Source organism: Phascolarctos cinereus, unplaced genomic scaffold (assembly GCF_003287225.1).
Source record: "Phascolarctos cinereus isolate Bilbo 61053 unplaced genomic scaffold, phaCin_HiC Scaffold_726;HRSCAF=1367, whole genome shotgun sequence".
Classification (NCBI taxonomy): Eukaryota; Metazoa; Chordata; class Mammalia; order Diprotodontia; family Phascolarctidae; genus Phascolarctos; species Phascolarctos cinereus.
Window position 1 is genome coordinate 165872379 of NW_027556098.1, and position 13708 is coordinate 165886086.

At 36.9% G+C, this 13708-nt stretch overlaps 1 protein-coding gene across 6 annotated transcripts in view; it reads left to right on the forward strand.

Annotated features, from left to right (window-relative positions):
• ARHGAP15 (Rho GTPase activating protein 15) overlaps window positions 1-7526 on the forward strand; it is an 826255-nt gene extending 818729 nt beyond the window's left edge. For 5 of the 6 annotated variants that reach the window (XM_020984726.2, XM_020984729.2, XM_020984730.2 and 2 more), the window contains one exon: window positions 6199-7526. In XM_020984726.2, coding sequence (XP_020840385.1) covers window positions 6199-6382 — 184 coding nt within the window. In that variant the 3' untranslated portion in view covers window positions 6383-7526. The remainder of the gene's footprint in view (window positions 1-6198) is intronic. The other variant, XM_078146833.1, reaches the window with a different exon arrangement.
• The last annotated feature ends 6182 nt before the right edge of the window (window positions 7527-13708 follow it).

The following is a 13708-nucleotide window of genomic DNA, read 5'->3' on the forward strand; positions in this document are numbered from 1 at the left end:
AAAAATTAAGCCAAATGTATGGGAAACCTTACCAAAATATATAAAATTAATTTATGTAATATTATCCATTTGCAATAAGGTGATTATATTTTAGGAAACTCATAAGTAAGCTGATCTGATTCACACCATATGGAAAATGTGTTCAGAAGTGGACAAAAAAGCTATAGGTTTAAGGAAGCACTGTTTCATATTTACATTTGCAACAAATGAAAAAAAAACCAAACCAATTGAAGGCTCATGCTCAGGGAACACAGTAAATGACAGCTTTGGCAGGATTCCACTAAGAGACAGTCTTCCCTGCATGACCCACACACTCACATTAGAAAAGCCAGTCTTCAAGGGGATTGGGCAGTGCTCAGCTCTGGTGGATCAGGCAGCTTGGTGGCAGGTGGGGTGGGGCAATGTAGACTGACCTGCTAGCTCCCTACCCTTGCATCCTCTCTAACCTCCTCTACAGCTGAAAGCAATTAGCCTCCAATCTTTCGGTTCAGCTCACCCCAAGTTAGAGGACCAATCCTAGCCTTAGACAGGAGGGACAAGCTCACCAACTCAGATTTGTTATGACCCAACTGTTATATCCCAACTGTGACAAAAATTCACATTTCCATAATATGTTATGGTTTACAAAGTCACTTCTTTGCAGTAACCCTGCAAGGTAAAGTAATATTCTCCTTACTGTACAGATGAAAAAGAAAAAAAAAACAAGATTTAGAGAGGGAAAGTCCCTAGATAAAATACTTGGTGTCAGATTTGGCACTAGAAGCCATGTCTTCTGATTTCAAACTGAATGTTTGCTTTTCGTTTTGTTTGTTTTTGGTTTTGTTTTGTTTTGTTTTTTCCAAATAGAGAAGTTAGAAGGCACAATGAGGACTTTTGTCATAACTCATTAAACTTGTATGTATATGTGAATTACAGCTCATTCATAGTCATCCAAATCCCTCTCTGTTTTCAAAGTGATCAAACTGCACATTATCTATGAAAACTTTTCAATTTGTTTACATTTTTAAAGTCCGTCCTCATCTCGCCCTTTATCCCCTTTATTACCCACTCGATAGATATCTGACCTCCTACATCAGTATCTTATCCTCCAGAATTAGGAATCTTCTTGATTCTCCAAGTCTTTCTTAAATTAGTGTAATGATCTTGAATCACAATTTTCATGGTTGGGATCCATATCACTCCACAATGTAGCCTTTCCATCTACCTAGATATTTTCAAGTCAACAAATATTGGAACTACAAAGACTAAAAAGAATCAGTCCCTGATCTCAGGATGCTTGCATTCTATTGGAGAAATATAACATGTAGATAAGAAGCACATATAAACAAGGTTGTTTGAAGAAGAGAACATCTGGAGAATATCCAGTAACTGGAGGAATTGGGAAAAGTTTCATGGAGGAGGGGAGGGGGGCAGGGCTAGTAAGAACTTTATCTGCTTCTTAAGGGAAAATAAAGATTTTGATTAGAAACACAAAATAACTGTTTTTAGGCACAGAGTTTGGTTTCTGCAAATTGACAGAGATAAGAAATAAAATGTTGGTTTCAGTCAATAAATATTTGTTAAGTGCCTACTATGTGCCCAACACTGTGCAAAGTTCTGGGTATACAAAAGACAGTTCCTGTCCTCAAGGATGTCACAATTTGGCTAATTTGGCATCATCATACCTGTGCTTTAGGAAGATTATCATCATAGTTATGTGAAAGATAGGCTGGGGAGAGGAGAATCTGTAAGTAGGATGACCAATGAGGATACTTCAAAAGATCATGATACAGGGTTGGTCATGTGAGTGGAGAACAGGGATAGATGCAAAAGCTGCTATGGCACTAGAATCAATAATCTGGCAATGAATTGTGAACAGTGAAGAAGGGAGGAGCAAGAATGACTCTGAGGTTACACACCTGTGTAATTGGGAGAATCCTTGAAGTTTGAAAAGAGCTCTGGGTTTGGAGTTGAGGGTTAGGTATAGATAATGAGTTATGTTGAATTCTAGATTTCTACAGGACATGAAGGTGAGGGTTTGATCTCTGAGGCTGAGAGAAGTGATTATTTTTCTATTATATTAACAACTACTTATTGAATTAGGATTAAGATTTTTCCCTTTATTTCCTCTTCAGGGGCTGGCCCCTGTAAGTCAGTCAGTCACAGAAGGACAAGGCTGATAGATGAGATTTATTGATTGTGTAGACTGAAGAAAATGATAGAGAAAATATTAATAATGCAAATTAAACCCATGTGTGTGCTTGTGTATTATGTACATGTATACATACATATATATATATATATGTACATGTATACATACATATATATATATGTACATGTATACATACATATATATATATATATATATTTATATATATATATATTTTTTTTTTTTTTTTTTACTCTGTGGAGAACCAGTCATCAAACATTTACTAGCACGCCCCTGGGTATTATACACAAAACATGTTCCTCCTTCTTGAGCAAGACCCCACCCAACTAGAAGACTCCACTTCTGTTTAGAGTGTAAACAGAATCTAATCTAGGTGAATTCCAGCCCTAAAGCACTAAGTCTATGCCTTTGCCACCCTTCTCCCCACACAGTTGGAGTTTAGTGTAACTCAGCTCATGAGTGCTCTGGGTAGAGAGGAATTCCTTTGTCCAGATTGCTGGAGTCTCATGATCAAGCCATGTTCTCAGCAGGAGGAGCTGAGAGCTTTCAGGCCACTTTCTCATTTGAAAGTCCGCCCTCTCATTAATTGTTTATCAATCAGGTTCATTTTCACCTGTCAGGGGCACACACACACACACACACACACACCCTTTTCCAAAGGTATTTAAGCATTCAGTGGTTTCTGTCTTTTGTTACCAAGAGAAACCACTGATCATCAATTTATTGATTATCAGCTAGCCTAATTAATAAATCAATTAATTACCCAGAAAGTCTCTCTCAAACTTTTCATTCATTTAAAGGTTGTGAAGAAAGATTAGGGCTTAAGATATAGATTTGGGAGTTGTCTGTATAAGAATAATAATTGGCTCCATGGAAATGGATGGGATCATAAAGAGAAAGATTGTACAGGGAAAGAAAAGAATAAAGGACAATGTGTGATTGAACTGGTCTAATTAGCTCTGGATGGGCTCAAGACTCTGTACAGAAAAATGTGCAGCTGGGGCAGAGGAACAGAAAGCTGAAGGTTGCTATGAGGACTAAGAAAAGAAGTGTAAAGTAGAGGAAGAGAGGAAAGAATAGGAGATTACCAGAAATGGGAATTTTAGTGTTCAAGACCAGAGAGACAGAATAGGGATGAGTGAAACCATCTTATGACTTGGCTATTCTTGGGCATCTGCCAATTGCCTATGGGTCTGTCTAGTTTTCTGAACTGACCTTGTCCTCCATGCCATAATCCTGCCCATTCCACCCAAACTCCAATCATCATAGAAGGACACTAGGCAAAATTATGAAATAGTTGAAGTGCTTATTCAGTTCTCTTCTTTTCTCCTTTCTCCCTACTAGGTCTGCTCAGATTTTTATTCTCCCAACCTTTCCTTCCCTCTTTTCCTTCTCAAAACTAAATGGCCTCATGCTTCCAAAGTCCAATTTTTTTTGCTAGATACTATTATGAAGAAGGCATACTACCTAGTGTCTAGTCTAGCACACTGTAGGTGCTAAATATATGTTTGTTAAGAAATTGATAATATAGTGTTCCTTCAAGCTGAACTTTGACCTTTTTCATTCTACATTGTGATGGAGAAAATTAGGGCCAGTAAGTATTTAAAATCAGAACTGGAAGTCCTTTTTATTTTCCTTCCTTTTATTTTCCTTTATTTATTAAAAGAACCAATAGATCTTTTAAAGAGACCATTTTCAACCTTGAAGAGTGAGCCTCAAACATCTCTAAAAATCCTGCTAACTTTGATCATCTGCAAATGTTACCTTCTCTCACTGAAATATAATACCCAGGGGTGTGCTAGTAAATGTTTGATGACTGGTTCTCCATAGGGGAAAAAAAAGATCTATCTATCTATCTATCTATCTATCTATCTATATCTATCTATATATATATATATAGAGAGAGAGAGAGATATTCACATGCATGTATTATATATACATGCAAGTATATATGTACATAATACACAAGCACACACATGGGTTTAATTCGCATTATTAATATTTTCTCTATCATTTTCTTCAGTCTAGACAATCAACAAAACAATAAATCAAGCCCTGATTTGTAGCATTTGCTGATTTCCAAGTTGTAAAACACTAACACTGAACATTTAACAATTGGAGAGACAGTTTGAGCTGATTCCGGGACACCATTAAAACACACTCACTGCAATGGGACACTATTGGAATTGGAATGGGGAAAGGCTCAGTTGTTAATACACATTCTTTCATTCTGGGAAACTCCTCTATCACTACCATGTATAAGCTACTATGCCCATGCAGTCTACTGAGTCTTTAATAATGAAGAATGGAGCCACAGGCTATCCTATGCAAAAGTTCTATAACCATTTGGAAGGTGACTTATAGGAGAACATCAGCCCCAGTTGTTAAACACACTAGCATAATACAACAAAGAAACACTTCTGCTGTCTTGAAAAAGAAAAAGCAGATTCAAATTACATTGAAGTTTTGCATAAGTTAGTAAATATGGTTATGAACTAAAATGGCAGGTATCCATGAAAGCTAAAGTTAATACAAGTGCTTTAAGAAGGTACTTGGCAAATCTAGAAACAGAATAAAATGTTTTACTCTGAATGCAGTCAAAACCCAGAAGATCTCTTTCCCATCATACCTTCTTTCCCCTAAATTTAACAGTGAACCAAGAAGTCTGATGCTGTAAGCTCAAGCATTATTTTCCAAAGCCTCTAATTTAAACCATGGAATTCTATTTTTCATAAGGAGTTTTGTGTCAGGGTAGACATGGTGTCACCCTTAATAGTACATTTGTAAAGAACATTTCAAAATGTGTCATTGGTTTTCCTGCTCTTTGTACTGTCCTCACACCAACAAAAACCTTCTTGGTTCCAGTGGGATTTTTGCCTTTACAAAGAATATAGGATCCAATCTTCTTTTGTTTGGGTATGAACTCAATTGCTATCCAAACTGAACAGATACACTTTTCAATTCACTTGTTTTGGCCATCTGACAAGATGCCTTTCCTTCTTCATTCCCACATCTATTACTGCTTTCAAAACTATTCAAAACTTATGTTATTTATAATGCCTTTCCACAAACTAATCTCACCTGGCTGTGGTCAACCTACATGTAACATTCTTTTAGCATTCATTTCTTCCTCTTATTCCTAGTTCTATTGTGGGGTTGTTATTTTGTTTGTTTCTTTCTGTTATTATGTAACCTTATTTATTTTATTGCTGTTTGTATTCCATGAGATCATTAATTCCTCGAGGGCAGATTCATTTGTACTCCTTCCTTTTATCTCCTTATACTTCATAAAGATGACTAAGACTCTCACATTTCTATATAGCTTTAAGATTTGCATGGTACTTTGCATACGTTAGTTCCTTTATAACCTCACAACAACCTTGGGAGGTAGTCCCATTTTACAGAGGAAGGAACTGAGGCTGAGAGCTATGAAGGGACTTGCCCAGGGACACACAGCCAGTAAGTATCTGAGGTAGGATTTGAACCCAGATCTCCCTGACTCTCAACCCATTACATGAGGCTGCTTCTCTGCTCTGCACACAATAAAGGGATTTGGGCTGTATAGTCTGGTAAGTAGATATTCTGAAACATCATATATCTCCACATAAATGATTGTGAATAGAGAGGAAAAATTATTTATAGAAATATGATCACTTAGATTAAGAAGATCTTGACTGGATTTCCCTATTGTATCTCTCTTTGTTTCTTCATTTTCCAAACAAGTAGGTGGTACAGTGGATATAATGCCTGGTCAGGAAGACTCCTCTTCCTAAGTTCAAATCTGACCTCAGACACTTACTAGCTATGTGACCCTGGGCAAGTCACTTAACCTTGTTTGCCTCAGTTTCCTCATCTATAATATGAGCTGGAGAAGGAATTGGCAAACTATAGTGTCTTGGCCAAGAAAACCCCAAATAGGGTGACAGAGAGTCAGACACATCTGAACAGTAACAAACCAACCTCAAGTGCATATTACCTATCATCTCCAAAGGCATCCACAATTTTTTTTTTACCCTATTGTCTAACTGATTCTTTTTCTCTCTTCACAGGATAGTGGCCAGAGCCTCAAAGAACCTCATGTCCACTCAAAGTTTAGGAATTGTATTTGGGCCCACACTTTTGCGGGCTGAAAATGAGACTGGGAATATGGCAGTCCACATGGTATACCAAAACCAGATAGCAGAACTCATGCTAAGTGAGTACAATAAGATCTTCAGCTCTAAGGAAGACTGACAGACAAGGCACATTATTGAAAATGTTCACATCTGTCTTGATGCCTAATATTTTTACATTTCTGTAAACATATTTCTGAAATATTTTTTTTCTTTCAAGTGACAGATGCCTCATTTTGTGAAAACTTAATGACGATTTCATGTTTAAGTTCCAAACATTAGAATAAAATAATTGACAATATTTGCCTATATGTGTTCAAAATTAACCCTTTAAATGCCATGCCACCCAGCACTTCTAAGACTGCAGTATGGATATCTAAAGATTTTCAGAAATGTTGGGAATATAACTTATATTCACAAGTTACATGTAACCCTAATTCTAGATTCTGTATGTGTATGTTAGTTCATGTTTGTGCACCCTCATGGGTATATGTATAATAATTAGAGTGTACCCAGCTAGTCAAAAAGTGATAAGGAGGCAGGGGAGACCCAGGTCCAGACCTAAAATAGGCATGTTTCATCTTTTAAGAATTTTTTTTTTTGCTTGTGGATAGATTAGCTATTCTCTGAGCTATACAATGAAAGTTTTGTTGTTTTTTTAATGTTGAAGGTTGGGTTTTTTCCAAAGAAAAATGACAGCTCAAAACGTTTTCCACTGGATACATTTTTAAAAAATACTATTTCCCATTCCCTAAACACATCACCCTGTAAATTAGAAACAAAATTAGAGCCTGACTATTTTGTGCTTAATAACATACAAGAATTGCATGGCTGCTCATTTTTAATGTTAACATCCATTTTGATTCTTCATCATACTCTACATCTTCCTCTTCCCTGGCTCTGTCATGATCTGTAGAATTTTTATTATGCTCCTGAGGATGCTTTATTGGTGAATTACATTAAATTCATCTAGAAAGAATTTTTTAAAAAAATAAAGCTTTTTCATATGCCCTTAGGATTTCTTGGCTAGACTTGAATCAGTTTATGCATTTGATGGTTAGTTTCAGTTGTCATGGGTAAACAAAAGGGTAACTGTCTAGAATATATCAAATATTGTTTTATTTTCAAAAGTATGTTTCTAGCTATACATATCCCATACCCTGTTTTGTGAAAGTATTCTGCTGATAAAAATGTAGACTTATGTTTGACAGCTTTTTAATCAAGTTCAAACAGAATAAATAAAACTAATCCAGTGTGGTAACAAGTCAGTCTGGTTATCGATTTGTTCGTAAAATGAAAAATAAGGCATGTAAATAAAATGTGTGAAACTGAGATCCAAGAGCAAACATTTAGAGCAAGTGAGGACTCATAGACATGAAGTGGATATATAGACATGCTGTATGGCACACAAAGAGGTGTCTGAACAGGCAGATAACATGGTTGTTCCCCAGCACACATCATACTGACTGAGGAATGGAAAGCGGTCTTTAAATCCACTCCTTCCTAACTATATGATGAGAAACACAGTACAGGCATACCTCATTTTATTGTGCTTCACAGATACTGTGGTGGGTTTTTTTGTTTGTTTTTTACAAATTGAAGGTTTGTGGCAGCCTATCGGTACCATTTTTCCAACTCACATAATGTCTCTGTTACATTTTGGTAACTGTCACAGCATTTCAAAGTTTTTCATTATTATTGTATCCGTTATGGTGATCTGTGATCAGTGATCTTTGATATTACACTATTGTACTTTTGTGGGGTGCCATGAACAGTATAAGATGGTGAGCTTAATGGATAAATGTTGTGTGTGTTCTGACTGCTCCACCAACTTGCTGTTCCCCCATCTTTCTCCCTCTCCTCAGGTCTCTCTATTCCCTGAGACACAACAATATTGAAACTCGGCCAATTAATAGCCCTACAAGTACATCTAAGTGTTCAAGTAAAAGGAAGAGTCAATTGATCAGGCAAACTTCATTGTCCTATTTTAAGAAATTACTACAGCCACCCGAAGTGTTAGGCAACCACCAACCTGATCGATCAGCAACCATCAATATCCAGGCAAAATCCTCCACCAGCAAAAAGATTACGACTTGCTGAAAGCTCAGATGACAGCATTTGTTAGCAATAAAGTATTGGTAATTAAGATGTGTGCATTGGGTTTTTAGACATAATACTATTGCATACTTAATAGTCTACAGCATAGTGCAAACATAACTTTTATATGCACTGGAAAACCAAAAAATTTATTTGACTCACTTTATTATAATACTTGCATTAATATGGTGGTCTGGAAGTGAACCAGCAACATCTCTGAGATATGCCTGTATCATTATGTGTGCTCTTGTCTAGGAAGAGACCACCAGCAGGATCAAAAAAGTGTTGGTATGAAAGAGCTAGAGACATACCACAGGGTCAAGCAACGTTGTAAAGAAGAAAGTCACATGTTTTAAAATGACATTAATCACTAGAAGAAAAGGTAGGAGTACTAGTAGGTAGTGAGCTGACCTTGGAGTATAGAAGACCTATGCTATCATAAAGTTTTTGTTGTTATTCTGTTTCAATTGATTTAGCATTTTTTCAACTTCTCCTTGAAACACAATTTCCCTAAGCCTCATTAGTGTCCAAAGACCAAGGACAGTTCAAATGACAGCAAGCCAACACTTTAGAAAGGATTTAAACCTAAAGGTATAAACTGTGGAGTCTCAAGTGTAAAATGGAATTCTGCCTCCCCACAAGCATTTCACCAACATGTTTCCTTCAGACTACCAAGTTCTTCCTTCTACATCTACAGAGACCCAATGGTCTCTATAAGAGGTTGTCCTCACTTCCAATTTGTCCCAGCTTTATGGAGAAGAGATGGGTGGATTTCTTTGCTACTATACATTGAAAGTCTGATACTATTTAGCAGTCTGACAGAACCACCACCTAATTCTGTATCATTGAAAGCTACGTGACAGGGCTTACTAACCAATTAAGAAACAAAGGCTCCAGTTAAGAGAATTTAGGAAATCTGTTAAACTTGAACAATCTCTTGCCAAAGCTGCTTTTCTTTCAGTTGAATGCAGTGAGACATTGACCTATACCTCCTTTATAAGGATTTTTTTAAACATAACAACTACACTATATAAGAAAATGTTATGCAACTGGTGCTTGCGCTTCCTTTCCTCTTTTATTCTCTCTTCTAAACCCTCCACAATCTGGCTACTCTCCTTATCATTCAATTGATTCATTAGTAACTCCAAAGTTACCAATGATCTCCTAATTGCAAATGTAGCTTTGCTTTATTTTTAACTTATGGAATAAAACAAGCATTTCCATAACACAGTATAATAAAAAAGATGATTGCACATGAAACTACAAATTTATTATGTACAATTTGCTTTTCCTTTTACATATATAATAAAGTTATAATGTAAATTTATTTTCTTTCTTTCCCCCTTCACCCTAGAGATGGCTACTATTAGACACAAATTGATACATACACACACACACACACACACACACACACACACATACATACATACATATACATATATATATATATATATATATATATATATATATATATATATATGTAAACTTATTCTACACATTCTTCTATTTATCAGTTCTTTCTCTGGATGTTTTGGTTTTTAATCAGTCCTGCTCTGTAGCATTTGACGACGTTCTGATCATCTGGACATTTGGCATTCTGGATAACCCTCTCCTCCTGGATACTCTCTTCTCTCTAAATTTCCATGGCACTATTCTCTCCTAGTTCTCTTCCTATATATCCAACCACAAATCAGTCTCGTCCACATCAACCCGGCCAAAACAGAACTCATTATCTTTCCCCGCCAAGCTATCCCTTCTTCCAAACTTCCCTATTACTGTTGATCCTTGTCACCCAGGCCCAAAACATTCATGTCATCCTCAATTGCTCACTTCCATAGACCCCATGTATCGAATCTATTGATAAATCTTATTATTTCTACCTTTGGATCTCATATATGCCCTCTTCTCTCTATTTATGCAACCACAAACAGGGTTCAGAATCATCACCTTTTATTGGGACTATTACAATAGCCTTCTAATTGGTCGCCTTGCCTCTCCATTCAATCCATCCTCCACTCAGCTGCCAAGGTGATTTTTCAAAAAATAAGTTGGATCATGTCCTTCCCCTGTTCAATGAACTCCAATGCCTACCCATCACCTGTAGGATTAAATATAAAGTTCTCTGTCTGACATGTAAAGCTCTTCATAACTTGGCCCCTTCCTGTTTCCCAGTCTCCTTATACCCTCTTCCCCTCCACACATTGTACCATAAAGCTACACTGCCCTACTCACAGTTCTTTGAATCTCACAATCTGCCTTCCCTCTCAGTGCCTTGGTACTGGGTATCCCCCATGCCTGGAGTATTCTGTCCCTTACCTCTTAGTTTCCTGGCTTCTTTCAAAACTCAACTTAAAGCCAATCATCTGCAAGAGGTCTTTCACTGTATTCCCACTCTCTAATGCTCTCCCCTTTTACATTGAGGGCCTGGCATATAGTCCATGTTTAATAAATATCAATGATCAACTCTGTATTTATCTCATGTGTCCCTATTTATTGCATGTTGTCTCCTCCAGTAGAATGCTTATTCATTGAGGGCAGAGAGTTGGTGTTTTTACCTTTGTTTGCAGCCTTGCCTTAACAGTGGAGAGAAAACCAACTGCGTTGGGTTCAAGTTTTGCCTCTGACCCTTACTGGCTGGGTGACTGAGCAAATGACTAAACCTCTCAGTGACCCTAGGTAATCCTTTAAGACTATCGTTGAAGACTAGGTACTGTTCAGCAGGGGTCAAGAGGGGTTCCAGGCAAGGGAATAAAAAACAAAATGTCCAAAAACCAATCATGTCAAACATTTAAGGTTTTTGCCAAGAAATGGTAAGGGAAATGCTTCTGTAACACCGTTAAGATATTTAGATGCTAGTTAAATTAAATTGAAATTAATATATACCAGTTGCCTATTCTACCTCCATTCAAGGTTCCATGATGACTATAAATATTGAAGGACAAAAAATGACACCCTGTCAATTCTTCTAAATATGGCCTATTACATGTTTTTCAAGGCAGGACTACTGCTCAAATGTATTCTGGGCACAGAACACTTGGGCTTTTAATAAGAGAGATCACAGGATCCTAGTTTTAGAGCATTTAGAAGTCATTTGATTCAATACCCTCATTTTCTAAATAAGGAACTGAGGTTCATAGAGCTCACAAAAGTAATGGGTAGCAAAGCCAGGATTTGAATTTGAGACTTCCTGATCTAAATTAAATTCTCTGGCAATGGCAAGAGTGGAAACCTGGCATTCCTATTTATTACCTATGTGAATTTCTCTGAACTTCAGATATTTATCTACAAAATGGAGAGCTTGATCAGACAATTTTCTGATCTGACGTCTTCCAGTTCTAAATGGTATAGCCTAATAATCACCATACTCAAACAAGACAATCTGTCTAAACCTTAAAGCTCATAAATGAGAGCTATTATTATTTTTATCTTGTTTTCTCATTATTTTATATCTATAATACTATCGCTTATTAATACTGATAGGTCAAAAGATTAGACCTTTAATTTATGATAATATTTCAATTCTATTACAAATTTTTGCTGAATTGTTTTTGATTCCCTACTCAACCCACCATAAATCCTCTCTTCCCCCCCAAAAAACAAAACAAAACATTTAATAGTGCTGTAAGTTACCTTGGAGAACAGTCATTGTAATAGTAGCTTTCATTAGGAAATGGAAAAAAAATTGGCAAAACTTTCCCAAAGAAATAAAATAGCATGGTTTAGAGCTAGAAGAGTCATCAGACGTCATCAAATATAATCCTTCCAGTTTACAGATTAGGAAATAAGGCCTACCAAGGTTAGTATACCTACCCAAGGTCACACAGGGGCAAAATGGCAGTGTCATGATTCCAACCCTAGTCCTCTGACTCTGGGTTCAAGACCTGCTCAATTGTACCATTTGTCTCTGCAATATTCCTGTTCTAAGGAATACATAGCTAAATCTATTAGACGTTCTTATTATGTATAGTGAGGGAATGCTAGACGGAGGGGTGGATAGAGCCCTGGATGTGGAGTTAAAGAAGACCAGGCACTTACTAGTTGTGTGACCCTGGGCAAGTCATTTAACAGTGTTTGCCTCAGTTTCCTCATCTATTAAGCTGGAGAAGGAAATGGCAAACCACTTTGTTATCTCTGCCAAGAAAACCCCAAATTGGGTCATGAAGAGTCAGACACAAGTAAACAACAACAACAAAAAATGTATAGTGATGTTTGAACAACAAGCACTATATCTACAAATCTAGCCTCAACCACTTAATAGCTGTGTGACCCTGGGAAAGTCACTTAACCTCTATTTACCTCAGTTTCCTCAACTGTGAAATGAGGATAATAAGAGCAACTACTTCTCAAACGAGATATTTGTAAGGTACTTAGCATAGCACCTAACACATAGTAGGTGCTTTTCAAATGCTTATTCCTTTGCCTCCCCTTCTTTCTATTTGTCCAAGTTCTTTATGAACATTATATTTAAAATTCTAGTGAGTACTGGAGAGGATAAATCAAAAATCTTTTGCCTGCATTGGATTTTTTTTTTAATCCTCGTTTTGGTGGAGTCTGTCCTGTGTTACATCACGTTATCTCACACTGGATCATATTTGTCAGTGTCCTGTTAACATCCATCATATCATTCTGTCTAATATTGTATTGAAATTAAATCTGGCACTTTAGGGGTCCTGTGCAAGATGAAAAAATGGGTCCCCAGCAGTCTCCCTCTTAAATATAATTGAAAAAGAGGCAGGCATCAGGGCATGCTGTGCCTCATGCTGCCAAAGAGTGATCCTGAATCATTCAAATGATGAGAATATGGTGAACATCTCATACAAAAAGATGACAATTTTCTCTACCCGTGTTGTCAAAATGAAAATTTCTAGCTGTCTTGGTGAGAAACTTGGCATCAGGATAGAGATATATATGCCCTAAGTAGATATATACACACACACATACCTTATATAAGTTTATCTAGTCTTCCCCTGCTAATGGTTTATGCTTAACATCAAGCACACACGCTCAATGCCATTCCTTTAAGAAATCTATCAGATTTTGTATGAACACTACTCACTGAATTGGGGCAGGATTAAGAGAGAGAAACTACGCTGTGCACACAGTAGTCATTCACCTTGTAGCTACTGTGTGAACAATTCAGAGCCAGCATCTAGAAAGCAACATCACATATATGATTTGGCATTAGGTTTGTCCATTGGTGATGCCTACTTTTAAGATACCACATATATTTAACTTACAGCATAAGGTCATAGAGCACAAGACTTGAAGGCAGCAGAAACCTTAGTTAGAATTCTGGCTCTGAGACTTTCCAGCTATGAGGCATCTAGGTGGCACAACAGATAAACATTGG